General features: G+C 51.9%; 6 protein-coding genes across 6 annotated transcripts; 1 reads left to right on the top strand and 5 right to left on the bottom strand.

The window, feature by feature from the left end:
* Window positions 1-920: 920 nt before the first annotated feature.
* ISF_09750 (hypothetical protein) lies at window positions 921-2,183 on the bottom strand (the record flags this gene model as incomplete). The annotated part of the gene is made up of 2 exons (XM_018853351.1): window positions 921-1,210; window positions 1,976-2,183. The coding sequence occupies 2 exons, from the start codon at window positions 2,181-2,183 to the stop codon at window positions 921-923; spliced, it is 498 nt and encodes a 165-aa protein (XP_018699473.1).
* A 1,838-nt stretch (window positions 2,184-4,021) lies between these two features.
* Window positions 4,022-5,767, bottom strand: ISF_09749 (heavy metal tolerance protein precursor; the record flags this gene model as incomplete). The annotated part of the gene is made up of 1 exon (XM_018853350.1): window positions 4,022-5,767. The coding sequence occupies one exon, from the start codon at window positions 5,765-5,767 to the stop codon at window positions 4,022-4,024; it is 1,746 nt and encodes a 581-aa protein (XP_018699472.1).
* A 6,199-nt stretch (window positions 5,768-11,966) lies between these two features.
* ISF_09748 (Zinc finger, C2H2-like protein) lies at window positions 11,967-14,354 on the bottom strand (the record flags this gene model as incomplete). Its single annotated transcript, XM_018853349.1, has 2 exons — window positions 11,967-13,983; window positions 14,053-14,354. 2 exons carry the CDS (start codon window positions 14,352-14,354, stop codon window positions 11,967-11,969), a joined length of 2,319 nt encoding a protein of 772 aa, XP_018699471.1.
* Window positions 14,355-16,716: 2,362 nt separating this feature from the next.
* On the top strand, window positions 16,717-17,296 carry ISF_09747 (hypothetical protein; the record flags this gene model as incomplete). Its single annotated transcript, XM_018853348.1, has 2 exons — window positions 16,717-16,974; window positions 17,024-17,296. The coding sequence occupies 2 exons, from the start codon at window positions 16,717-16,719 to the stop codon at window positions 17,294-17,296; spliced, it is 531 nt and encodes a 176-aa protein (XP_018699470.1).
* A 129-nt stretch (window positions 17,297-17,425) lies between these two features.
* Window positions 17,426-18,996, bottom strand: ISF_09746 (hypothetical protein; the record flags this gene model as incomplete). The annotated part of the gene is made up of 2 exons (XM_018853347.1): window positions 17,426-18,017; window positions 18,065-18,996. The coding sequence occupies 2 exons, from the start codon at window positions 18,994-18,996 to the stop codon at window positions 17,426-17,428; spliced, it is 1,524 nt and encodes a 507-aa protein (XP_018699469.1).
* A 3,871-nt stretch (window positions 18,997-22,867) lies between these two features.
* Window positions 22,868-23,655, bottom strand: ISF_09745 (hypothetical protein; the record flags this gene model as incomplete). The annotated part of the gene is made up of 2 exons (XM_018853346.1): window positions 22,868-23,317; window positions 23,422-23,655. The coding sequence occupies 2 exons, from the start codon at window positions 23,653-23,655 to the stop codon at window positions 22,868-22,870; spliced, it is 684 nt and encodes a 227-aa protein (XP_018699468.1).
* Between the last annotated feature and the right edge of the window lie 203 nt (window positions 23,656-23,858).

The raw sequence follows: 23,858 nt of genomic DNA, 5'->3' as shown, positions 1-23,858 counted from the left end.
TAGGCTGGCGGTGACTGTGACTCAACTGTCGGTGTTCAAGGTGCTCAAAGTTGTCTGCACAGCTTCTTCAATTTCCTGAGTCACCCTTGGTCCATAACTCTGCAGCTGCAACACTCTTGTGCTGCCATTCGTTGAGCCAGCTACTCGGTAGCCAGTGAGAGAGGTTCATGAAGCGGATGTCGTCTGTCGTCTGCACGGGAGCGGGTCCGCGTACATGACTCGCATCCCTGATTCTGGTTCTGACAGGCCAGCTCTGTGAGGTACGCTCGAAAGATGATGCGGGCTGGTTTGGCAGGCATGCCACCCATAGCGGGAACTCCAAGGAAATCTCTTGCTTCGTACGACCGGTCGCGGTGCGCTCCGCCAAGCCCATGCATGACCTGCTCCAGGAAGGCTGCTTGGTAGGCGGTGCCCGCGAGGCTGAAGTGCGGCCCCTGTAGCTTGGCCGAGGCACAGTGGCTGGAGTTGATGGTCGATGCCTCGGGAGTCTACTTGGTCGACCAACTCAGGTCCGCAGGAAAACCGCGCAAACAGGCCTATGATATGAGCAATGAGGTCAATGCTCGCCCTGGCTTCAACCACTCGCGGCGATATTATGTATTCACGTTGGTCAAATCAAGAGTTGGGAGAGCAACCTGAGGTGCCTGAAACAAGCGTCTGCGACTGTTGTGTCCACACGGCTAGCTCAGTGGGGCCGAGGCCAACCAGAGGTGGCACCTTGCCGCCAGGGGCGGAGGGTGGCTGTCCGTTAGGCAGCGCTGGAGTCGGTGCAAACCATCACCGATGACATGCCGAATACCATTTTGAAGAGCGGGGAATGTGTGTAGAACGGCTGAGAGTTTATTGTAGGTTTGCACCAATTCTCTATGTAGCCCCCGGACTGCTCGACTGGTAATGGCCAAAGTTGTTGGCCCGAACACCTAGTGGTAGGGAGATACCTGTGCGGAAGGATACATCTGGGCAGGGAGCTGGCCAGGAATCACGTAAGTACTCAGAAGCATCTGAAGCTGCGCCTGGAGCTCGGCAAGGGTCACCCGCACGCTGCTGAGGCCAGCCAGCTCCCTTTTGATTTCGTCCACGTCACTTTCCAGGCGGGCGATCTTCTGGCCGGTCTCCCTCAGATGGATGAGGCTAGACACCTCTTCCTTGGTTCTGTTCACGTCGCTTTCGATGCGGTTGATCTTCGCATGGATGTCTTCAGCATTCGAGGCTGCGCCGTTGTTCACAGAAGGAACCCGGGGCCGTAGATGTCAGTCGACCTCTGTGTCATCCTAATTCATTGCTAATACATTGCAGTCTCGGCCCTCTCTACTCCCCCACACATCGACATCCTGTTGCACTTTAGGCTGTTCAAGAGAAATATCATCTCATGCCACTAGCATGGCAAAGAAGCCTTGGTGGTGCGCAAGATGCCGTGAGATTTGTACCCCCTATCATTTCAGATATACTGTCTGATCCTATCTAAACCCGATAAGAAATTTTCCAAGCGCTCAGAATTAACAGACCATGGCAAGAAACGGTGCGAACCTGCTGAAGACCCTCCTCCCAACGTCGAAATCCTTGTCCAAGGTACCTTCAGCATTGCCTACTTCTCCACAACTCTACTGACCCATATGAGCCTCAAAGGAAAAGAAAACGAATCATGAGCTAGCGAGCTCGCAAACTGAGGAGTTGTAAGGGGGAAGATGTTACGGTCAATTGAGCCCTTAATTAAATGTTCAAAAGTATAATCAATTAATCTCATCATTCCAATCAATCTCATTATGTCCAACTGGTAGCACACGTGTTGATCTCAGCATCCCCAAAGCCCTCATGGCAGACCAGCATTGAGCACAATTGAACGGAACAGAATTGAATTCAAAACTAATTTAAAACGTGACCGGAAGTCTCCCATTCCCTGATAGCCGTCCGACGATCCATCCGCTGCGAAAGCGACGGAATCCCAGTCAGATCCAATTTCCCTCCTTCGCAATACTTGACGGCGCAGTGAGATTTCTCATGCTTGCGGGGACCGGCTTGGATGTTTCCCGTCGTACCACAATTGTAGGTTGGTAAACAGCGTCCGGCTCCCTCAGCGCTTGAAACCCGCCATTGCCCTCAAAGGCACGGCCAGGCACCAGCTGGTGACCATAACCTGGCCTCGGCAGCGTCCTGGGATTTTCAATGTCCGAAAGAACCTGCATGGTGCCGGTGCCACAATAAGGTCCAAGTGGAGTGAGATCACTGTTTCTATCCCGGTGACTTTCCCCCAACCTTAGGGCTGCAAGAATAGCCGCCAGAATGCTTTTGATTTTTTGCCGAAATACGGAACAAAAGATGACAACGGACAAGAGGTGAATGGCCACGGACAAGCACAATAAGATCAACGATGTATTAGAACGCATCTCGTCGATGGGGCTTGGGTGGCGGCGGAGGTTTTAGAACGCCGGTTGTGTCGTATGCCCCTCTCTGGTCCGTGGTCTCGGATGTACCGCAGGCCATTGAATTGAAAAGGGAATTGTGGTTTGACTGCGAACAAGCTGCATGGCATCCGGCTGCCTTGAGAGGCGGCACTTCGCTTAAATACCTCAGGGAGGGGATTCCTCGGCTGATGACAGGGACTAACACGATCCTGACCACGCCGTCCATGGTTGTCTGACTCCGAGAAAAAAGGCACAGAGTGTTCGCCCCGGCCATCGAAATTAGTAGACCTGCGTATTTTGTCTTCTTAGAACACACCCCTCCCTGTCGCGGATCACCACTTCCGATTGGATATCTGGCTCCATGTAGCTAATCCAGTTATATCTTCCCAATACCTGATATACCTTACATAGTATGGTCAGTATATCGACTCCTCTGGCTTGCTTTCATTGCAGCTTCTCTATCGGCCGGCTTACCATGCCGAGCGTTCTTTGCTTTGTTCAGGCCGAGCAGCGGTAAAGCCATGCACTGCGACACCATTGATGGAAGGACCAGAGGAGGTGTGGGGTGATGTTGTCTCTTACCTCCTATAGTTATGTCCTCTTTCTTCCCTCGCGTGCCGCTCTAAGGACACGTGATAGATGAACTGCGCCACTGGAGCGCAGCTGTTCTCCAGTGGCAGAATCAATCTCGCAGGTGATCTGAATTTAATAGCGGCTGCGACTGATCCTTCTTTCTCAGCTTTTACGTTACCTCCTCCTACTTACCTTCTATCGTTACCTCTTCTTTGTTACCTCTCCTTCTTCCTTGTTCCCTCTTCTTTGTTACCGTTCTCTGTTAAACCTTCTAATCCTCTCTTCCATATGGGCACAAAAATGACTGCTTTTAAACCATCTGAACCTCACAAGCTTTCATGGATGCTAGAAGCGGTGAGAAAACGTCAGAGAATGCCAAGGGATGGGAAGAAGAGATATGGCAAAGCTAAAGAGGGGAAAGAGACGAAGGGCGGCCGTGAATTTCTCCGAGCAAGCACTGCAGCATGGGTCATGTACGACATCAACCGAGTCAGCGTCGAGGGTGGCGGCACCTTCCGCGGGCAATCGAAGCTGTACAAGCGAATGAAAGCCCTTGAAGAAGAGGCAGCAAAACACCCAGAGGCGGTGAGAAAGCAAGCCACCACCCTTCTCGAAACAATGCAAAATGAAAAAGCAATGGAGTTCGTCGACAACTTCGCGAAAACCATCGACTCAAACTATGTGTCTCAAGTTCCGCCAGGCTCAAAGCCTGGAAAGAGGAAATTGATAGGAGCTGCGATACGGCATAACGACGAGCGCCGAGCTAACATGGCCCTGGCGGGAGCGGCGACGCAGCATTATGGTGTGCGCTATGCTATTGCGCCAGTGGTAGATGCGGCGACGATGCTTGCGGTTCAACCCTGTACAAAAGCGCCAGATACATTCGGGGCGTTTCTTGGCCTCTCACCATCGAAAGCGTCCGTGCTTTTTCCAGCTGAGTTGCTAGCTAAGGTCCAGGCGCTTGAGCAACGAACCCGCACGGGCGATCTACTTCTCGATATAGGGATGGCATTTGTTGTAGGAAAGCTACGTTGGGGATGTATCGTTCACGTGAAAGTGCAGCCACAATATGTCAGCAGCCTTGCGCTGAGGTTGACGGGCATCGAATTCAAAGAAGCGGGTGGCGTTCGGTTCATGTCTTCCCAGAATTGCCGCATCCTACCAAACTCGAACCTGACACTTTGTGGTTTGATCCCGGAAGCCCTGCGAGAGCACTGCTGTATCGATGCCATCTTGATTGTCATGTAGAGGTACCAGCAGGAATCTACAAGGTTGATTTGAGCGTAGAGCGGTCCGAATTTGTAGTAGAAGACACTAATAGACAAAATCAGATCAAAGAGCATTGGTATGACTTGGAAAGTGACCTGCTCGAGGAAAGAGTTGATGGAAGAGCCCTTGTTGAGTGCGGACAGGACTTCGCCAGTGCGCTTCGAAAGATGGAAGTCCAGGCTGAGAGAATGCACATGGTTGAAAGCAGCTGTTGTTAAGCCACGATAAGAGTACTGGGAGATGGGTATCCAGAGCAAGGATCGAAGTGGCCCGAGCATGCCCTGGAGAATCCAGAGAAGCCCAAGAAACAGAGAGGCGCGAAGAGGGAAGAGCTCCATAGTCAAAGGTTGTCCATCCTGTACTTCCTTGATAGCATGATTGAGCTGCTTGACGACTTCACCGATCTGGTTCGGGACAATAATGTTGACAATGCGCTGAATAATAACGAGAATGAAGCATACAAGGACCTGCAGCTGTAGCATGACGGAATCCTTGGGCCACAAGTAGGGAAAAAACAGGGAATAGCCGCGGACATACTCCCACCAAGTCTTGTGGGGAAGCTTTTGAGGTCGATAAAACGCGGTGTGTTCGTCTTTGCGTGAACTGGGCGCTGAGTAATTGGCTGCGTTGGACATGGTCCGGCTTCGAGGCCGTCGACAGTATGACTCGCGTCCGTTCGGTCCTGCTGTATTGACATCGCCACTCTGAGAGTCATATGACCTCTGATGGCCACTCAGAAGCGGGGTGTGCTCATGGGCGAAGCCGTCTTCAAGCTTCTCAGGGCGCTTTGCCCGTACTTTACCGAACCAAGCAAAGCTGAAAACCCCAATCAGGGCTATCAGATGGAGGATGCGGACAAAGTAGAGAACCAGGTCGAGTTTGATCCAGCGATCGAAGCAGTCATTGTCCCCCGTTTGCGATCTGGAGTTGGTAAGGCGGCATGCGGCGGCAGTCGTAAAAGTTGTTGAGAAGAAAATGACCTCGCCAACTAGGCCCAAAACCCAGATGAAGAGGTGGGCGACGCTCGGACCCTCTTTCCAGTCGAAAAGAGAGAAAATGATATAGAGGTAGAAAAAGGTAGAGCCGATAACGTGGACTACAGTCCACTCACCAGCCCAGGAGAGACCGTCCTTAGACCACTTGTAAGCGTTGTCATGATAGAACGCATGGTTGAAGATGAAGGTGCTAGTCGCCACATAGGAGATGAAAATGACTGCAGCCAGATAGCGAAAGAAAGTTTTGGTAGCTGGGCTAAACTGCGGACCAAGCTTCCTCTCGCCATCGTCTTTGGTCTTCTTCGTGACGGGCAAGGGCTTTCCGCCTGGGCCTTTTACAATCGATTGCACGATGCTTTCCTGCTTCTTGGCATTACACACACTGTACCATGCAATACATGATAAAAACGCGACGAGGAGTATGAAGGAGTAAAGGCATTGCGTCTCGCGAAGAATCAGATCGGAGGCAGGTATAGACGGATCGGAAAGTCGGTGTTGGGGAGGCGGTACATTGTCAGCGGCCGCCATGGCAAGCTGCAACGATGTTGGCGCTTAGCTTTGGGAGGTTGATTAAGACGATGGTTTGTAAAACATAAATTGTCAAGCGTGAAATGGCGAGAGGTGCGATGGGAAAGAGTTGGTAGCTGCTGGCCGAGGGTCAAGCGAGGACCAACCGAAGCAAACGGCCGTGCAATCAGGCGAAGCCGAGACGACCGGAACAGGCGACTGACCAAAGGCAAATAAAGAAGTCGCGGTGATATTCGGTGTACGCACAGGAGCTGAAGCACCAGGTCAAAGGTGTAGCAGGTGGGCCAGTTGGTGCAGTGAGCAGCAGGCGGTACTGTAATGCACGGACTTGATGAAGAATGCTGTGATATCTCAGGAGTCGTGAACAGCATGCAAATGGTGGTGAAGAAGGTGTGATTAGCGCAGAGAACGCCGATCAGGAAGTTGCGAAGGCCTGTCGGGATCGTGTACAGTGTGCCTGATGGCATTCACAGTGGTCAACGGGCTAGTGCAGGAAAGCGCAACGATGCACCTTGATATGAAAAGATTCAATCCTGCAACGCGGTTGTTATTGATGGCGGAAGAGAAAAACATGACCAGTGATCTATGGTGCCACGACGGATCCCGACTGCATCAGTCTCATTTGCTAAGCATATTCAAAACCGGCTACGATAAATTGTAATAAGCAAGAGGTCGAATCACTTAGCATACCAACCAAGCAGAGGCGGAATTGATCCTCTGCGGGGACTAGGGGTAATCATGGCAAGCGGCTTGCTTCCTCGGCAGAAATGTTACTAGGCATAACGACGCTCCGGGGCACAGCGCGGCCGGCTGCCATGCCGAGCGTTCTTTGCTTTGTTCAGACCGAATAGTGGTAAAACCATGCCATGCGACACCATTGAAGGAAGGATCAGAGGAGGTGTGGGGTGAAGTTGTCACACGACGTGCAGCATTGGCGGCGTGGCGAGCTCGCGCAGCGAAGTAGTCGGTGTGAGCAACTACAACCTGTTCCGGCTGGCGTCGGAGTCAATGGCAGCTATTCCTACTCAGTCGTTGGAGGACAAGTCTCAACTTGAATCAAGCGTTTGCGGGGTCTCTGGGCAGTGTCTGTATTGACTATGTGACATGTTAGACCAACTGCGGTCCGGAAGACGGCCACCCCTTCATCGCAGGCCGCTTGTTAGTTGTGGATTCGCAAGCATAATTTAGATGAGACCCACGAGTAGAAATCAAGACAAATTGCCATACCTGTAACTTTACGATCCCTCGTTCTGTCCTGTCTTGATGTTTTGAACACAATACGACTGTCGCCAGCTGCGCTGTCGACGAGCTCGAGAGACTCCTGGTCTGATATTGGCACTATAGCATAATTGCAGTAGTATGCAAACCAGTGTCAAATACTTTGCCGTCGTGGAGCCAGAAACGCCTTGTATACGGGCTGCAGATGAATTATTGACTCAATTTGCGCAATCAGCGTAGCACCCCTCCCTCGATGCGGGCAAGGATCAACGGAGCCCAAGCTACGGCGCAAAAACACGATCAACTATGGAACGGTACTCATTCATTTTCGCACACAGGCCGGTATGGACAAACTGTTGCGAGCAAGCGGTCGAGACTTTGAAGTCTCCGCACAACCAGTTCGACGTGAAAAGGCTGTACACGTCGGACTTTCTCCGCTTGGGTATGACATCGATCCAGGAAGAAAATTCTACTCGTGGCGCGTACGCCACTGTTTAGGCTGGTGTAAGACTGTCTACAGTGGCATGGGCTGCGGTCTTGGGTCCCCTGACCATGCAAGAGTGACTGGGCCGCTGAATTGGTGTCAGGATGGATTGGAACAGTAGCGGAGCAGGAAGTGGAACATGGAGAAGACAGGCCGAGCGCAATCAAGCCAAATGCAAACACCTTCAGCCATTTCTACCAATGAGGGATATGTAGGGGATAACAAAACAGGGAGATGGAGCTCCGGAAGCTGAAGCTGAAAGTCGTCCGCCAGGCAAAGTTGCGCCGGGACGATTGCAGCAGGGGCAGCAACAGACAGCGGTGGGGAAGAGCCTATGCAGACTTGATAGCTGCGGCAGCGGGTAGGACAGGTTGGAAAGGTGGTAGGTCGATCTGAGAAGGTTAAATCAGCGTTGACACCTATTGATCGGCGACAGAGCTTCGGCCCGTGGAATGAGGGGGCTCAAGCAGTACCGGGATCGACACTCTGTGCTTAGTCGAAACGCTGACTGGTTGTCCGGTCGCACGGACTCATGATATGTATTGTCTCTCCAGTTGCATCATCAAAACAGAAAAGAAGAGCGTTGTCCTCAAAGCAAGTCCATCATGCCACCCCTGCCCAGCCAAGACACTAATGTAACCATGCCGCATAATATCAATATAGATACTGAGGGCCTTGGAATAGTGCAGGAGACAGAAATGTAGCAAGATAGATAGTTGATGGAGACACACTACTAGACGTGGAGCTGAGCATAGTGAGCCAGGATATTGTGCATGCTTGGGAAGCTGGACGCGCAGTGGAAAAGATCCTGTCGGATTTTTGAATTGAGCTCGACTAACTAGTTCATGTAGAAGAATAAGCAAGGAAATATGCATAGCGGGGTCTGAAAGCTAGGTGTCGCGAATACTCTCAGGATTTGCCATTTTCATGAGATCACAACAAAGCTCCTGAGGTGTTTTGAAGGATTGTATGCTCAACCATGCGTAGTGCTCGTTACGGCTGGTTAATTTGCCACGAAAGAGGAGGCCTTCACTCCGCGGCCACGAAATCACCGCATTCGATTCGGAAACCACGACTTCTACCACTCCGGATGAATACGATAAGGCAAGGCCTGGAAGCTGAACGTTCTCGGGCAGAAACCCTGTGCCTTTTCCGGCTAATCTCAACAGCTGGGGGTCGCCGGCTTTCGTGCTAATCGTGCTGCTAAACAAGTCGAGCTGAGATTGTGCTGCCAGTACCTCCGATCTCTGTTCGCGGTTAGCTTTTGCTGCTTGTGGCTGTGGTCAATCACGCACCAGATACTCTACGGCCGCTGTCACAAAGATCGTACACTCGGTAAAGTTTCGTCCCTGAGGATAATCAATACTCTTCCCCGTTGGGTTATCTGCCGTAGGCTTCATTCCTTGAATCTCTGCCGTGGCATTCTGGTGAAGCTCTCTCAGTCTCTGCTGAGCTTTTGTACCTCCGACCACCGGGTAAAGCTCGAAAGTGTCAGACAGCGGCCAAAGCAACGGCCAAAGAAGTACAGGCGCCAAATGACTTGGATCTAGCAGTCTGTTAAAGGAATGATCCTGTATTGCGATCGAGTTCGACGCCACTTGTTGGATAGCCTCAATGTCATTTTCCGTGTACCAGCTGTCATCTATAGTTACAGTGTTACGGTGAGTAGGGAAATACGAAATTGTTTGAATACTTACTAAATAACGGAATGGTGTGCGCAGAACCTCCAATTAACTTGGAACACGCTGCTGTGCACTGAAACAGCCTTCTAGATAACCCCCTGCGCTTCGCGACAGTGTTGAGGTTTAAGATGGTGCCACCAGACTTCCCGGACCCTTCCCATGCTTGCAGAAATGGTTTCAGACGTTCATCAGCCTCTTTGGGGCTATCAAAACCAGCCGACACGGCTTTGTCAACCACGTAAGACACAAATTTCGCTACAAAGGCCAACGGGAAGCTTTGTAGCTCGGGCTGTGATGGCTCAGAGGCGTCGACGTTTTGCGAAAGTTGTTGAAGCTGTTGGAGCAGTCTTTCCGTCCATCCTCCGACAAAATTTTCGATAAAGCCTTTCCTGTGATCCAACGGAGAGAATGTTACGCTGGAAATTAACCGAAAAAACTCTTGCACGAATTCTTGGTGTTCTTTCGTCGCTAAAAGTAGGGACCTGACCCGTCTTGGTAGTGGTGGCGGTGGCTGTCCATCAGCCGAAGCAGGGCCTTCTCGTATCGATAGCGCCTTCCCGCTTTCATAGCGACTAGGAGTCAGAATCTCAAACCCTTTGATAGGTTGATGGCTCATGGCGTGTCTCTATCTTGACGAACAAATGTACCCGGCTGCCCAGGTGCTTGAGAAGTCCGTCAAGAGGACCCCGCTAAAAATGGGCCTTTCCGTTGACTTCCGTGAATGTCTCCGCTTTCCCAGCCACGCCCTCGAAAAGGACTAGCGCGACCGACGATCCCTGAAGCCCCGTGCGGGCAGCGTCCCCGGCTTCAGAGACCTCCCTTTCCCGTTTATTTTCGCTGTCCATAGAAGTGCGGGAAATTCGGTGCAGGAACGAGCCAAGAAAAGGATTCCATGATAGTCAGCTCGCGGAGGGGTGACGGCTGGACTCAGACCGCTGAATCTAACTGATGAGAAAGAGGTAGTGATGGCGGAAAAGAAGGGGTGTGTCGAAGAAAGTCGGGGTAATAAAGCGTAGGCCGTGTTCTGAATCAAATGGGCTGTGGCGGCGAGGAAAGGGACAGGCGTTGCTTGGAAGTGTGACACAGAAGTGCAGGGTTATCTGCTTGATCAGAGCAGCTCGCCCCGTTGGATCAATACCTTGCACGTCAGCTTTGTTCAGGAGCTGTGGTAGTCTAGCCATGGCCATTGCAACGCGTAAGCTAAGATTGTGCAGATGACAGCTGGGCAATTGCCTTGCTGTGCTGTCTCGCTGTTACCTACTGACACTCCGACAGGAGTGCGCCGGATCATATCCGACTGCGACGATGGCGGCTGACATTTCTAACCAGGGCCCTAGGGATGGGAGACTTGCCATAGGATTGAGGTAGGCCCCCGATATTTGGCAATTTGCCGCTGGCTCCGGGAATGGTACAAGCTTCAGCTCCACTCTCGGCTGGGATACAAGTACTCTCGCTCGGATGGAGTTTGGCCTGGTGACCCTGACCATGCGAGGGGGGCTGCAGACATTCAATGGTGTCACTCACAGATACATTTTCTTGTGATGCTCGTCTACCACCGCTCTACCCCCTCCCCTTGCACTTTTTCAGCCATCGTGCTAGTCAGGATCCTGCAGGCGCCTCACGCCTTCGAATCCGCACAGTGGGAGAAGTCTACTATCCCTGCAACCGCCGGACTGGGAAGAATCCTGCCGTCATCAATCAGTCGTTCAATCATTCATTCGTCCTACTTCTTGCATGAAGCAATGAGACAACACATCCGGCTTCAAAATGATGCGCACAAGAAGCTGCTTTTCACCCTTTACGTGGCTTTGGCCCTTCCTCACTACCAATGGCATGAGTAACATTGAAGAACGACTACCTCCTGTTTGACGTATCGCTATAGACAGGCTTCGACTCGTACTTGCGTCGGGATCTCTCCACCGTAGCCGCCTCCTTGAGTGGGAAGACTGTCAAGACAAAGGCAGACCCCTCCCTTCTTTCATCGTCCGTCGCATTGAGAGCGGGGCGTTACCAGGTCGTGTATTTTCGAATTAGTTCCGCCAGACATGGCAATTTGCCGGAACTATAACGCACACACACTGCACCGGCGTGATGAGGCTGTGCATGTACTGAAGCAGGACTGCTCCGCTGATCCTGGGACCTGGAAGCCGCCACATTTCCCACACAACCTTCTCGGGTCGTGTATGTTACGGCCTGGCAAGGTGCTGGCTCAGCTAGCCCGTTTCGTTGACAGCGAGTTGGTACTTCTCCCCTGCCTGTGCATAGGTACTTCTTCTCAGAAGTTCATCTCCCACCAGATTGCTAATCGCCCCAGCTGTGAAGAACATCCCACGTAGTCAGAGCGGGGTGCGGAGGCCCGCGACAAAGAACAATGGCTGCAAAACATTGGACATCTGGTTGGTACAGCACTTTCATGCTACTGCGCATGGACATGGCAATCTGTAAGGTAAAAAGGTATGTATGTAAAATGGGTGTCTCGTTTGCTCTATAGTAAATTGGGTGCGTTCTGTACTCAACTCAGTATGTTATTGATTTGTGAAATTGAGGTAAACTAGTAGTTAATACGGCAACATTGGGTCGCTCGAAGAAGTATGATACAAAACAAAATTTGGGTCTTTCCCAACCACTTTGATGAAAATGTGCAATATTGGTGAAAAAAGACTGGACAAACGTTCCGGCCATGCTGAGCGTATAATAAACGACATGTGCAATGAGAGATACCAAGAAAAGATCATTTTTGCGTAAGACGTTTTAAACTACGATTGAACTTGGCCGATGTAGCTCGGGGAAGTTTGGTTCTGCGTGAGTTGCGGATTCATTCTGGTCTCGGGTTCGGATCTCGGTCGTGCGGTGGATGGAGCGGATGAGGAGGAAGTGACGGAAGCGATCGGGCACCCCACGGCGGCGAATCGTCCGGTGGCGGCGGCGCTGAGCTTTGCGTGGACATGGCTTGCGACTCGTATGTTTCTGACATGGCTTGGCTGGCCGGCAGGCTAGGCGTGCCGCTGCTGCCCATAACCTGACAGAGTTTGTATCCTTTCTCGCCAATTCGCTCAATGATGCCTTCGTCGAGAGCATACCGCAGGAGCAAGTCGTCGACGCCAAGATTGTCGCCTTCGCCCTTCTCCATGTGTCGACCAACATGCTCTGTCCATTCGTCCCACGCAGTCGAGCCTTCGAAGGTATTTACACAGCCAGGCTTTGGGCAGCTAGACCGCTGCGGTGGATGCCGTCGCTGGATAAGGCAGGTAGTTTGCATATCTCTGACGTAGCTTTCCCATTCTGACTGTTGCTGGCCGTTGTCACCTTTGGCGAGAGCTCTTTTGACCTCGAGGGGAGCATGCATACGACGCAGATGCTGTGTGAATAGATCCTTGCGGTTGAACTCATTGCCCTTTCCATCCACCGTGTTTTGTAAGCAGATAGAGCAGCGGTAATACTGTAAACAAAGGTGCTGCGATGCAATGTGGCGCTTCCAGTCGTTCTTAGACCCAAACGTGCTCGTACATCCGGCAAAGTAGAACGCGCAGGGAAACGGGCGCGTATGGGCGGCGGCGATGTGTTTTCGTAGGGAAGACGAGTCCTTAAACGGTGCATGACTGCAATGCGCGCATCGAATGTCAGGCTTTCCCAGCATGCGCCTCATCCTCGCACCGGCGGATCCTGTGCCGCTATCCAGCACAGGCATCGACTCTGAACGGGTTAGATTACGGAAACCAGGGTGCAGGGTTGGCATAGAAACCGGGAGGGCGGCACGCTGGGGAGACGTGTTGGCAGCGGCGTCACCACTTCGGTGGCGGACGTGACTGAGAGCCTTGAGTTGCTCAGCAGCTTCTTGCATTTCTACTGACTCAGGACCGGGACCCTTTGGTGGTTTGATTCCTAGTCCCCCGGTAGCGAGCGACTGATACAGTCTGGCTGTTGGGCTTGTTTGTCCATCCGCTTGCTCATCTTTCACCTCGTATCCGGGCAATGGCCACTGGGCACTCGACGCTGGACGAGAATGAGCGCTCGTTGGAGCGGACCCTGGGGCACCCGTTGTTGCCGTGTTCGCTTCGATGACTGAGGCGGAGGCAGCGGACGCCCCTACCATCTTGTCGTACAGAGAGACCATGTTGCGCGAGGTTATGGTACCGAGGTAGTACCAAATCTTCTCATGCTGGACGCTAGCCCAGAGAGCCGTGGGCATGGATATGAGCAGGACTATCGGAGGACCCAAAAACATTCCCTCAACGGTTTTTTGAGTGGCCAGAGGTGGTGTGTTCCGCAGCCAGCTGTGGAGAGCCAACATGTCTGGACCGACATCACCGACGAAGGTAGTGCAAACCAGAACGCGAGCTTCGTCAAAGTTCAGTTTCGGGCCGGACTTGGGGCTGAGTGGAGCATCTCGAGGGCGGGCGGCTTCTGGTGTGGCGGCATCGGACGAGGAATCTATCAGAGGCGCAAGCTGTATGCTCTTGCCTTGGTCAGGCGTCATGGTGAAAAATTGGGGCTCAAAAGCGGGCGAGGGAAATCGGCGCGAGGAGTTGGAGTTTGCTTGAGAAGCAATCTTGATCTCCTGGCACAGCTGCTGGGCAGAGAACGAGGTAGCACGACCTAATTGGCGTAGGGCTGCGGTCAGACAGGGAGAGAAGTATGCGCGGGAAGCGGCTGAGGGATGTCGAGTGGTTTCTGCAGAGCAGGCGGCGATGACCTGCTTGAGGCCATGACTGGAGGCGATAGACTCGGGTGCGGCACACGTGTCTAGGAGGAAGAGGATATCGTACTGGGCGTCTTCGAAGAGCCAGCGAACCCCGTCCCATTTCAGCCTGGCAGAATGGTCGTGTGGGGAGCTGTGGCATAGTCAGAGCTGCGAGGTTTAATGAAAGGTGAATCTGCAGCTCGCTGTGAGGATTACGTACCAGGCCCAGTAGCGTTGGCCGTCTGAACTAACATAGCCGTGACCAGAATAGTAGATGATGAGAAGATGATTCGGACGGGCATGCTCGAGAAATGAGCCTATTTGCATGCTGAGCTTTGTACTGGGGTTTGCGACGCTGGGGATCTGCCATGTTTGTGTGTGATAGCGGTAGTCGGAAACTAGGACCTGTTGCAGGGCGCGAATGTTGTCGAGGGCGGCAGAGTCATCTTGCCAGCCCAGCAAGAGGACTGAGACGTTTGCGTAAAAGGGATTGGGGCGCGCTGCTTGTCGGTTGATGAGCATGGCAGCATCGTGCAAATGCCTGGCTACGGCCTCAAGTTCGTGGCATTGGCTGTGGTGAGGCGCATCTGGAACTATGCGAGAGGGACGAGGCTAGGGAGAGTCAGCTGGGCTTGGCAAGCGTAATAACTGGAAGGGCGTAGAGCATAGAGAAAAGGATGTACAGAATTATGATAACGCGAGGGCGCAGAGTGAGGATCCGGTGGAGAGGACGCAGAGGCAATGAGCTTTGGGGCAAGCTTGCGCCTCTTGCCAGCAGGTTGCATGTGGTGTCGGGCCAGCCGTGATGGGCGGGCGGAAGCGGCAAGGGATTCGGAAGGCGGGCTGAGGAGAGGCCGTCAGCAGCGGCCTCGGGCCTGAAAGCCGGAGGCTGGGCGGCTGGAGAGACGAGCTTAGAAGATGCGGTTTTTGGTTTGCGATTTGCGATTTGCGGAAAAGTGGTTGGCTGCAAGAGATGGTTTTTGGTGGTGTGTTGTTGGCAGGATTAGGTTAGGTAAGAGGCCGCGGGCCCGGCGGTATAGTTCATTGCAAAACGAAGGGTGGATCCTCCAGAGCTCGAGAAAGGCTGCGATGAAGGTGCAGAGGGAGAGCGGCCGAGACGGGAAGCAACGGCGATGAAGAAGTAAAGAAGGGACGAAAAAGTCGAGAGAAGAGTTGCGATTCGAGGAAATACTACCAGATGAAGGGAGAAAAGAGAACCGTGATGACGGCCGTGGGCGAGCGAGGAAATTAGAGGCCGTCCCAATGGTAAAAGATACAAGGAATAAACAAGGACGAAGGAAAGAGGGACGAGGTGGGACAAGGCAGCCAGATAAAGGTGCCAATCATTGGGAGAGGTGGAGGTGGTGAGTTTGTGCGTTGTTTTTACAGGTACAGCCAAGTCAAAGTCTGCCGGACGTTAGTCTCCCGCCACCAGACGAATAGGAAGGTTCCCGCAATTGTTGCGATTCAATCGTCTTCGCGAGGTTGCAAGGAATAAGAAATGACCACGTTCTCCTGTCATTTCCCCTGCCTCGGAAAGGGGGGTGGGAGCATCTTCTACGCAACGATGGAATCACCGAGCATTTCATTCTTGAAACGGATTTGAGCAAACTAGGTGTGAGGTGCTTCGCTCGGAGGACTCCAGTCACGTAATGATCCCTTATGTATTTTTATAAATGTGGAATTATCGCTGCCTCCTCGTAGAGAGCTCGGCGGCAGCTCGCTGTTATATAGGTGCTCATACGCACCTGACACATACAACGTAGGGGCTCTAACAGTTGCCCTAGGAGGGCCCTGACACTAGGTATATTTGGTGGGATCTTTCTCGCGAGATTATATGCATATCTTTTACCACCATTCCAGCGAACTGAACATCGCAACATTTGGGCCTGCAGCCTCAAGAGTAGGACCCTCGGAGAGCTAGACAGCCGACAGGCAGAAGTCTGCATGTGAGCGCTCACTGAGCAATCCAGAATCTGAAACTCAGGCCAGCTAGAAGAAACCGAAAGCTATCGTGATGCATGTTCGATGTGAGCTTGCTTCACGGCACGCCGCGAAAACTTGACATATGTTAGTGACATGCTTTCCGGGTCTCTGGGGAAATTTATCCTAGAACGCCCATATAAGGTAACTCCTGATCTCGCAGCGGTGTCCTTATATGGTCCAGTACCGGATCGGCTGAGGTATAGACTGTATTGCAACCCGACTGTATGTGGCGGGCACCATGGCGAAAACCCAATCATATGTAGCTAATAAGAATAGATATCAGGTGGCATTTGTATTGCGTGCTCTTACTCACTGGCGGGAGTTGAAGAGCACCCGGAATGGAAAAGAGCGTAGAGGTCATTGCCGACCACCTGCACGCCCAATTCCTGTCTCATCCTAGCTCGACCAGGATGGGCGGCCATCGGACATCAGCGACCAGCGGATCAAACGCTCCAATTTCTAGCAGCTGTGTACCACATCGCTCGAATTGCTGGCAAGGAGCTCTGTTTCTCTGGACTTTTGGTGTGGCTGTGAACGTAAAGATAAATCTCGCCGCTTTCTGCACCATCCAACAACAAGTATCCGATGCAGACCGCCTCTTTCATGATTATCCTTGGCAGAAATTATCTTGGAGGTTTCGGGTATGCTCTGGGATGGCCATGTTGACCCCGTTATTGCTCCTGGCTGGCCAGCGATTGATTTGGACATGCACGCCACCACGTAGACCCAGGGCAGACATGGCTTGGACTGAACCCTTGTTTAACCCGCGAACAGCCTTGTGGGCCGAGAAGCAAACGTCAGGCCGTCAGGCGTACTCCTGTGTATTTATAATGTCACATGCCCGGTATCGTCCTCGCTTCATCTAACTTTCCCAACTTCTCCCTGCTAACTGCTGACCATGAGTGTCCCCATGGGTGGGGCAGCCGGAGTCGACTCGGCTTATCATTCTTCCGGAGGGGTCCAAGATACTGTTGACCCCGCGGATACGATTTTGACGCCCCAAAGCAAAATGTACCGTACGATAGCCCTCACGGACGACCAAGTCAGACTTGTTTCAGAGATGGCAGAAACGGTGAACAAAGAATCCAAGGGTGAAGTTCTCGACCCCGAAGGAAGCAAAAGGCTATACGAATCACTGTCACGAGAAACTTTGATGGTATGCTGTTCCCTTATCCTCGTACATGCAGACACTGACTAGGACACAGAAAGAGCTACGACAGCTTCACCTGCCACCCGGAAAAGTCGAAGTCACACGCATGACGACCAAGGCCCGGAGGTTCGACGTGAAGGATTCCGACGCTGTACTAGCGATCGAGTTGGCGGATTCAAAAGCAAAACGTTATGCCCAGATTCGCTCGCCTGCCGATATCCCCTACCAATGGCCGAGAAACGAGGCGCCCATCCTGACCAAGGATTGGAGGTTGGAAAGTGATGAAGATATCTACTTGTTCTTGTTAAAATTCAAAGTAGAACGGTAAAGCGAAGGTCAGGATGAAGAACTCGTTTGCCGATTTAGTGCAAGAAGGTTCTCTGATACGCATCTCCTCTTTAATTTGAATTAGTCTGCTGTGTGCGGGATCGTCGTCCCATTTGAGCTCATTTTGCGGTCATAGCATGTTATTCAGCGTGAAGTAGTCGGTGGGAATGCCAAGGCGCAAGTCATCAACGCAACTGCCGGTGCTATCGTCTTGTGCCGCATCGTTTGCGGGTGCGTAAACGTTGGCTGGCGTGAGCTCTTGATATGGGGATGGCATGTTATCCAGCGTGAAGTAGTCGGTGGGAATGCCAAGGCGCAAGTCATCAACGCAACTGCCGGTGCTATCGTCTTGTGCCGCATCGTTTGCGGGTGCGTATCCGCTGCCCGCGTTGAGATCGCCTGGTGGTGACATTGAGTTGTCTGACCGAAAGGTGGAGATAGTGTCTGCTTCATCAGGCTGTGCCTCGTAATTTGCCTCCGTTGGCGGTTGACATTGGTTCGAAAATTTCAGCCTTTTCGCAGGGGGAGTCATATTGCTGCAATAAAACCATTTCACAAACTCGTCAAATATGTATTGCAGATATTCGTTGGCCGTTGTTTCGAGCTTCTTCCAAGGGTCATCCTCCGCAAGTTCCCCAATTTGAACAGTCGTTTTCGCACCGTCATGTCTCAGTCTGTTGTCAAATTTATCGAGAACCTCTTTCGTCCGGTTTTGCTCATAACTATTTTGTTAGTGTTCTATTGCGAAATGGACGTCGAATGTACTCACTAAGAACGGCACCCGGCGTCTAGCAAGAAGACAGCGCTGAGTGAATGTTTGTCCCAGACACGTTGGAGATTCTTCGCACATAAGATAAACCGGTCAACGTTGCTTGTGATTTCTGATCTGTTTACAGTCGGGTTATGATGGGCCACGGCATCCACAATTGCGGCTTTCGCCGTTTGTTTAGTGAATTGGTCGTATTGCGATCGTTGCTCGTTTTTGGCCAAATAGAGCTGAAGGTGCCGAAGACCGAAGCAGCGTGCCCGAAATTCGATTTGGGAGAGTTTCGTCTCATCATCACAACTCTTCAAGGCAGAGTAGAGGTCTGAACCGGCGGTCCGACGACGGGAAAAGAATAGCTCTGCAGTGTATCTACAGAGGGCTTGAACTTCTCCCACATCCTCCAGTGTACTAGGAAGGCGCTTCTGCCCACGATGCCGTCGCGGCGGTTTCACAGTGGTCCGTAGTGACTGTTGAGAGACAGATTGCCGGGAGACTCGCGGCGAGGACAGAGTAGTTGACAGCGACTCTGTCGGGCTAAGTTGCCTGGAGACTCGTGGCGAGGACAGAGTAGTTGACAGCGACACTGTCGGGCTGGATTGCCGGGACACTCGCGGCGAAGATAACGTGGCTGGCGGCGCATCTTTTGAAAGCGTTTGCTGTCTGTGGGTGTTTTGCTGGGGAATCGTTGTTGATAAAGAAATTGGCTCGGATGTTTGCCTCGATGCTATAGTTGGAAAAGGCTTCAAAGACGTGGGAAACGCATGAGAGAAGCAGCCGGCCTGCTCGTGTAGCCTTTGGTGGAAGAGTTCGGGCTCTAGCTGGGGAAGTAGCTCGGCGGTGTAGCGGAGAAAAGCCAGTTTCGTGACTTTAGAGAACCGCGGCCAGTAATCGCTGAGAAACTTCGGCAAGACTTCTGCGTTATTGAGCACTTGCATTTTGGAGAACCTTGCATCATGCTGAAATACTGCACGACATGTAAATGGAAAGTTGGACTGAGGCAACATGGGAAGCGCGAAAAGCACGTGACAAGGTAGAAGTGGATAAAGAAGTGGGTAAAAACTGCATTTGCATTTTCTATCCACTTTTTATTGCTCATGCTATGTCGGGGAAGGCGACCGCGTTCGTTTTGGGCCGTTGGAGTAGAGTCCAAGCCTATTTACGGGGACCTGCACCAATCAAAAGGCCGCGGAATCCTCAGGCGATTACGCTAGACCAAAAGCATACAGACAAAGCCGAGTAGCCGTAGCATACTGGGCCAGCGCAGAAGCACGGAAACCTGAGGGGCTCTTGGCTCTCCACTATCGCGGCCGACATGTCTTCAGGTATCAGCACAAATGGTCAAGAGTAGTCCTATATAGTAGGCGAGTGATTCGCGGGCAGAAACGTCCTTCGTGCAGTCCTCCCTGGCCCTCAACATGGAGCAGTTCGACGCAAAAGCAGAGGTTACAGTGTCATCAAAAGAATTGTGGGACAGTATTTACGGGAGACGATGCCTGGGTTAAATGGGTAAAGCATGCTTGGGAGCATATACACGAAAACCAGTATCAGGACTTGGATTTCCGGTCTTCATTCGCGTGTCAGAATTGCCACTCTATGAACATCGAGGTACAATGCCCCAGGTATGAACAAATCCCCGACCATCCTACTGGTGTGCTAATCCCCTGAAACAGTGCAACGGCTGGCGCCCGGCGTGCCTGCACCTCGCTGCCGATATGCACACCCCTGGCGATCTCCACTTGGTCCATGGAGCCACTCTATCTTGTCGGACGAGGGGCACGAGGGGGACGAGGATCCTGGCAAGCCACTCCGTCTTGTTTCCTCGATTGAGGTCTCACGCAGACCGGCGAAAGCCCGAGGTGTCTAGCCTCACCCCATGTCATTCAGCCACACCAGTGTAGTTGTCGTAATAGCCATGAAATCGATAAATAGCCGCTGCCTCCCGGCCTGTTTCTTTCTGTGCATACTGGTGGGTGAGCCATGTTATACAACCCAGAAAAAAAAGAATATCAAGAAGCTGTCCTGCGTGGCTATGCGGCTGGCTGTGATTGCTTGGGTGAGTATGGCGTTTTCGACAGCAATGATCTCGCGAAAATTGAGTACGTCCCGCAGGCAGCTTATGTCGCCTCACTCAAGGACGTGTGGAAGCTGTCGACGGAGCAGTATATCTTTCTACAAATAGCGTGGCTCGGCGGCTCTCTGCACAATACTCCGCACGTATTGCACTCTCCGCCGTGTACTTTTGAGCATCCCTACAAAACGGTATTCGACTACCAAACGTCGATCAAATTGGCTCTTGTTGAGGCAATCGCCTACCAACACGGCTCCTGCTCTAAGTCTAAAAAGGTCGTGGATGACTGCTGGGCTTCGATTCAGCGTTATGGGTGAGAACACTGGAAAATGGTCCCGATTATGACGAGAGCTAAACGACAGCAGTCAAGCTACATCAGATTTTAGAGACAAGAGCTACCTAAATACTATTTGGACGAGCATCATCTTGATACAGTACGTTTGAGTAGACTGGCCGGAGTACCTATAGCTGAACTCTACTGCAGCAATGAGCCCCTATTCCCTTATCGACGCTCAGATTTCGGCGCGATTCTATCGGCGATCGACGGACTCCCACTTCCAGAACCAATCCATCTATACCAACGCGCTCTCGAATTAAAAGGACACGCAAAGCTACGTCTATTCCAAGAAGTCGAACCTATTCCCTTTGACATCGACAACTCGAAGGCGATCTACGAATATATGAGCCAATCATTTGACCGATTAGGAGCGTACATTTCACGCGCGAAAGAAGATAAGAACAGTCATACCTCAATGATGCTCTTAACTGAGGATAGCGATCAAACCGTATACGATTTAATGGCGGACGTTTACCACCTAGGCAGGCATCTGGACGCCACTCACGCGAAGCGCATTCAACGACGGTAGGCTCCCCTAAGAATGAATAAAGTAGAACTGGAAAAAGACTAATCTTAATCTCTAGGGAGTTACTTATGCTAAATCTTCTTCTGAGATTATTCCCGAGAACCTGGCTCACGGGACAAGCCTTTTACGCACGGATACTCGTCATCCAAGCGGGTATAGCCAGGAGTGACGCCGACTGTTCTGCTGCTAAGCGAGGCAGTACCTGCCAGCTAGATTTAGAAGAATCGAAGAATACCATACGGCCTAGACGACTGTCTAATCCCCAGCTCCCACGAAGCGGGCTCAACCCAATCAATTCGCTGCGGCGGAGATGATAGGGGCAATGCATTCAGCGACGACGAGAGGGACATGTTGTTTAAGGAGGAGCCCTTGCGCACTCCAGAAAGAATCGGAGTCGTGGCTCCCCGCCAGCGCGTGCATTTTATGGTCGAACTTGACAAGGCATTTCCCAAACTCCACTCAAATACTCGAAAGCTTCTGCAAGATGCTCAGGAAGACTTGGCCAAGTTGGGTCAGTCCCTACAGACCAAATAGATCCCGCAATAGTGAGTAGCCGTTGGCTTATTAAAATCGACGGAGGTTGCCGCTGTGAGTAGCACCATTTCCGTGGCGAGGGCTGCAGTGTCTTCTCTAGACTATTGAAAGAGAGGTTAATTTATTCGTTGGCCATATTCATTCTTTTCTGCCGAAGCCTACTAAGCCTAGGCGGAATATGTACAGAGTTACTGTACAATTTACCATAGTCTAATCTTGTTGAAGGAACTAAACTGCGGTGATCTTCCCCAAGCTTTTTTTCCTTCCAGCACCGCCTCATCCCACTGGCCTTGGTTCCCATACGCCAATGCCAAATTGGCCATGCTAGTCAGCGTGGAGGGATGGTCTTCCGCAAGCTTCCTCTCGCGAGTTTCCACCACCTGTACCTCAAGCCTCTCTGCGTTCTCCCACCGGCCCTGGTTTCTGTTGTGGACGGTGATCATCCCAGAGGAGAAGACGGTGTTATCTGGCGAAGACACTATTTCGCAGCCTCAACCTCGTTCTCATTCAGCAACTTGCCTGCCTGGCGATCATACATGGCTTTCAGAAGAATGAGATGATCTCCAATTTCGAGCCAATCAGTTGCTCATTGAGTAAAAGCTTGATTGACATCATGATGAGTGTTTGCAATAGACGCCTGATGGAATAAGGTAGAAGAAGGAAGCATGTTCCGTGAGAGACAATGGGAAGCACGCGAAATACGGCAAACTTGGCAAGTCAAGAAAAGAGGCCCAAATTGGTCAGTCAGTGGCGAGGCGACGGCAAGACTGCTTATTACTAACTGACCAGAGGCTGCTCGAGGCAGGAGGCCTGTACAACGCTGCACTGGGAGAAGGGGTGCTATGTCTCATCACTATCACCTAACACCTACAAGTCACAGTAATGGGGTGCGTTAAGGAAAGCACGGTGGACATTGGTTAGCTGAACCACGCAAGACCAGGATTGGCACTCGAGGTGCGCATAGCGCATGGGTCCCTAGATCGCAAACTTTGATATGCACTTGCTGTTCGTGGGTATTGGGCTACACTATAGTACGCCAACGAGCCGGCTCGGAAACTAATTGTGATGGATTGCTAGTAAGTTGATTCAACTATCTAGTTCCTATGCTGTTTACTATCAAGATGAAGAAGAAAGGAACTAAATCAACTAAATGAGAACATCACAACACTTTCATAGCTCCGAACCAATAGAAGGTTCTAGAAGCTCGGCGGCACAGCCGCCGCGCAAGCGGCTTGCCCGTTACACTAATGGATTATAATTCGTTCTGTGTACTGAATATGGCTGTTCCTACCAGCCACAATTAAGACCCTTTTCGTGGCTTAGAAACGATATACATGGGCATCACCAGCCTCTAGAATGGTAGCCGTCAAAGGCGTTCGTAATTAAATGCTGATTCCAACTAGCGTTGGCGTCCTCGCTCTGCTTCAGACAGGGCTTTTCTGGAAACTGCCTCAGGTTGGCCACATCGTGGGAGGCATGGCGGCGCCTGAGCACGGCATTGGCAGTCGAGGTTCTCTGCTGACGCTCCCAGAGAAGATGGCGGCGAAGAGACTTAGTCAGCTCAGTAGCAAACATATTGCGGCGAGTTGTTTGCGGTGATAAAACTGCTTGCGCGACAGTAGGCTGGGTGCTCGAGCGAGGTACCTCGATGACAGGTCCGATGTTGGAAGGACGCACGCCCGTCATCATTGGAGGGCCGTCATCTTTATCATTAGGAGAGGCTCCCAGGGCTATAATAGCAGAGGCAGAGTGGGACGCTTGTTGCTGAAGTTCTTTTGGCACTTGCTCTGTCTGCGCAAGCATATGAGTGATGAGCGAACGGTCGGAGACTAGGTTAGCCTTGGGCTCAACACGTTGGAAGAGATTCAAGTCAACGCTCGATTCGCTTCTTGTACAGAGTCCTCCCAATCCGAAGAGTCGTCATCGTCAATAGCGCTCTCATCAACGTAGTCGTCACTGGTAGGCGAGTCGATAGCGCTCTCTGAGAGGAGAGGATCTGTGGGCTGAACATCGTATGAGACAGGAGCACACGCAGCTGGTGCCTTATTCTGGGTGAGGACAGGAGCAGTCTCAGGTCCGGTATTGGCAGGCTTCATGGATGAGTCGCAAGGGGCGACTTGAGTTGTCATAGTGGGCTTAGAATTGTCAGCCATATTCGTGGTGCACTCGGCCTGGGCTTTGAGCACAGAAAAAGAGCGGCACCTTAAGGACTAGAGATGAGCAACTTCAAAAAGTCGACAGGTCCAATGTGGTGCTCAAGGTCAGTCCCTGAAGTGTCAAATTCGGAAGCAGATCCGACGTATCCCCGTTGTAATAAGAACAGAAGACGATT

The sequence above is a fragment of the Cordyceps fumosorosea genome (assembly GCF_001636725.1).
Source record: "Cordyceps fumosorosea ARSEF 2679 chromosome Unknown scaffold_68, whole genome shotgun sequence".
In the NCBI taxonomy this organism is placed as follows: Eukaryota; Fungi; Ascomycota; class Sordariomycetes; order Hypocreales; family Cordycipitaceae; genus Cordyceps; species Cordyceps fumosorosea.
The sequence above is the reverse complement of the archived record's forward strand: the minus strand, read 5'-3'. Positions and strand labels throughout refer to the sequence as shown.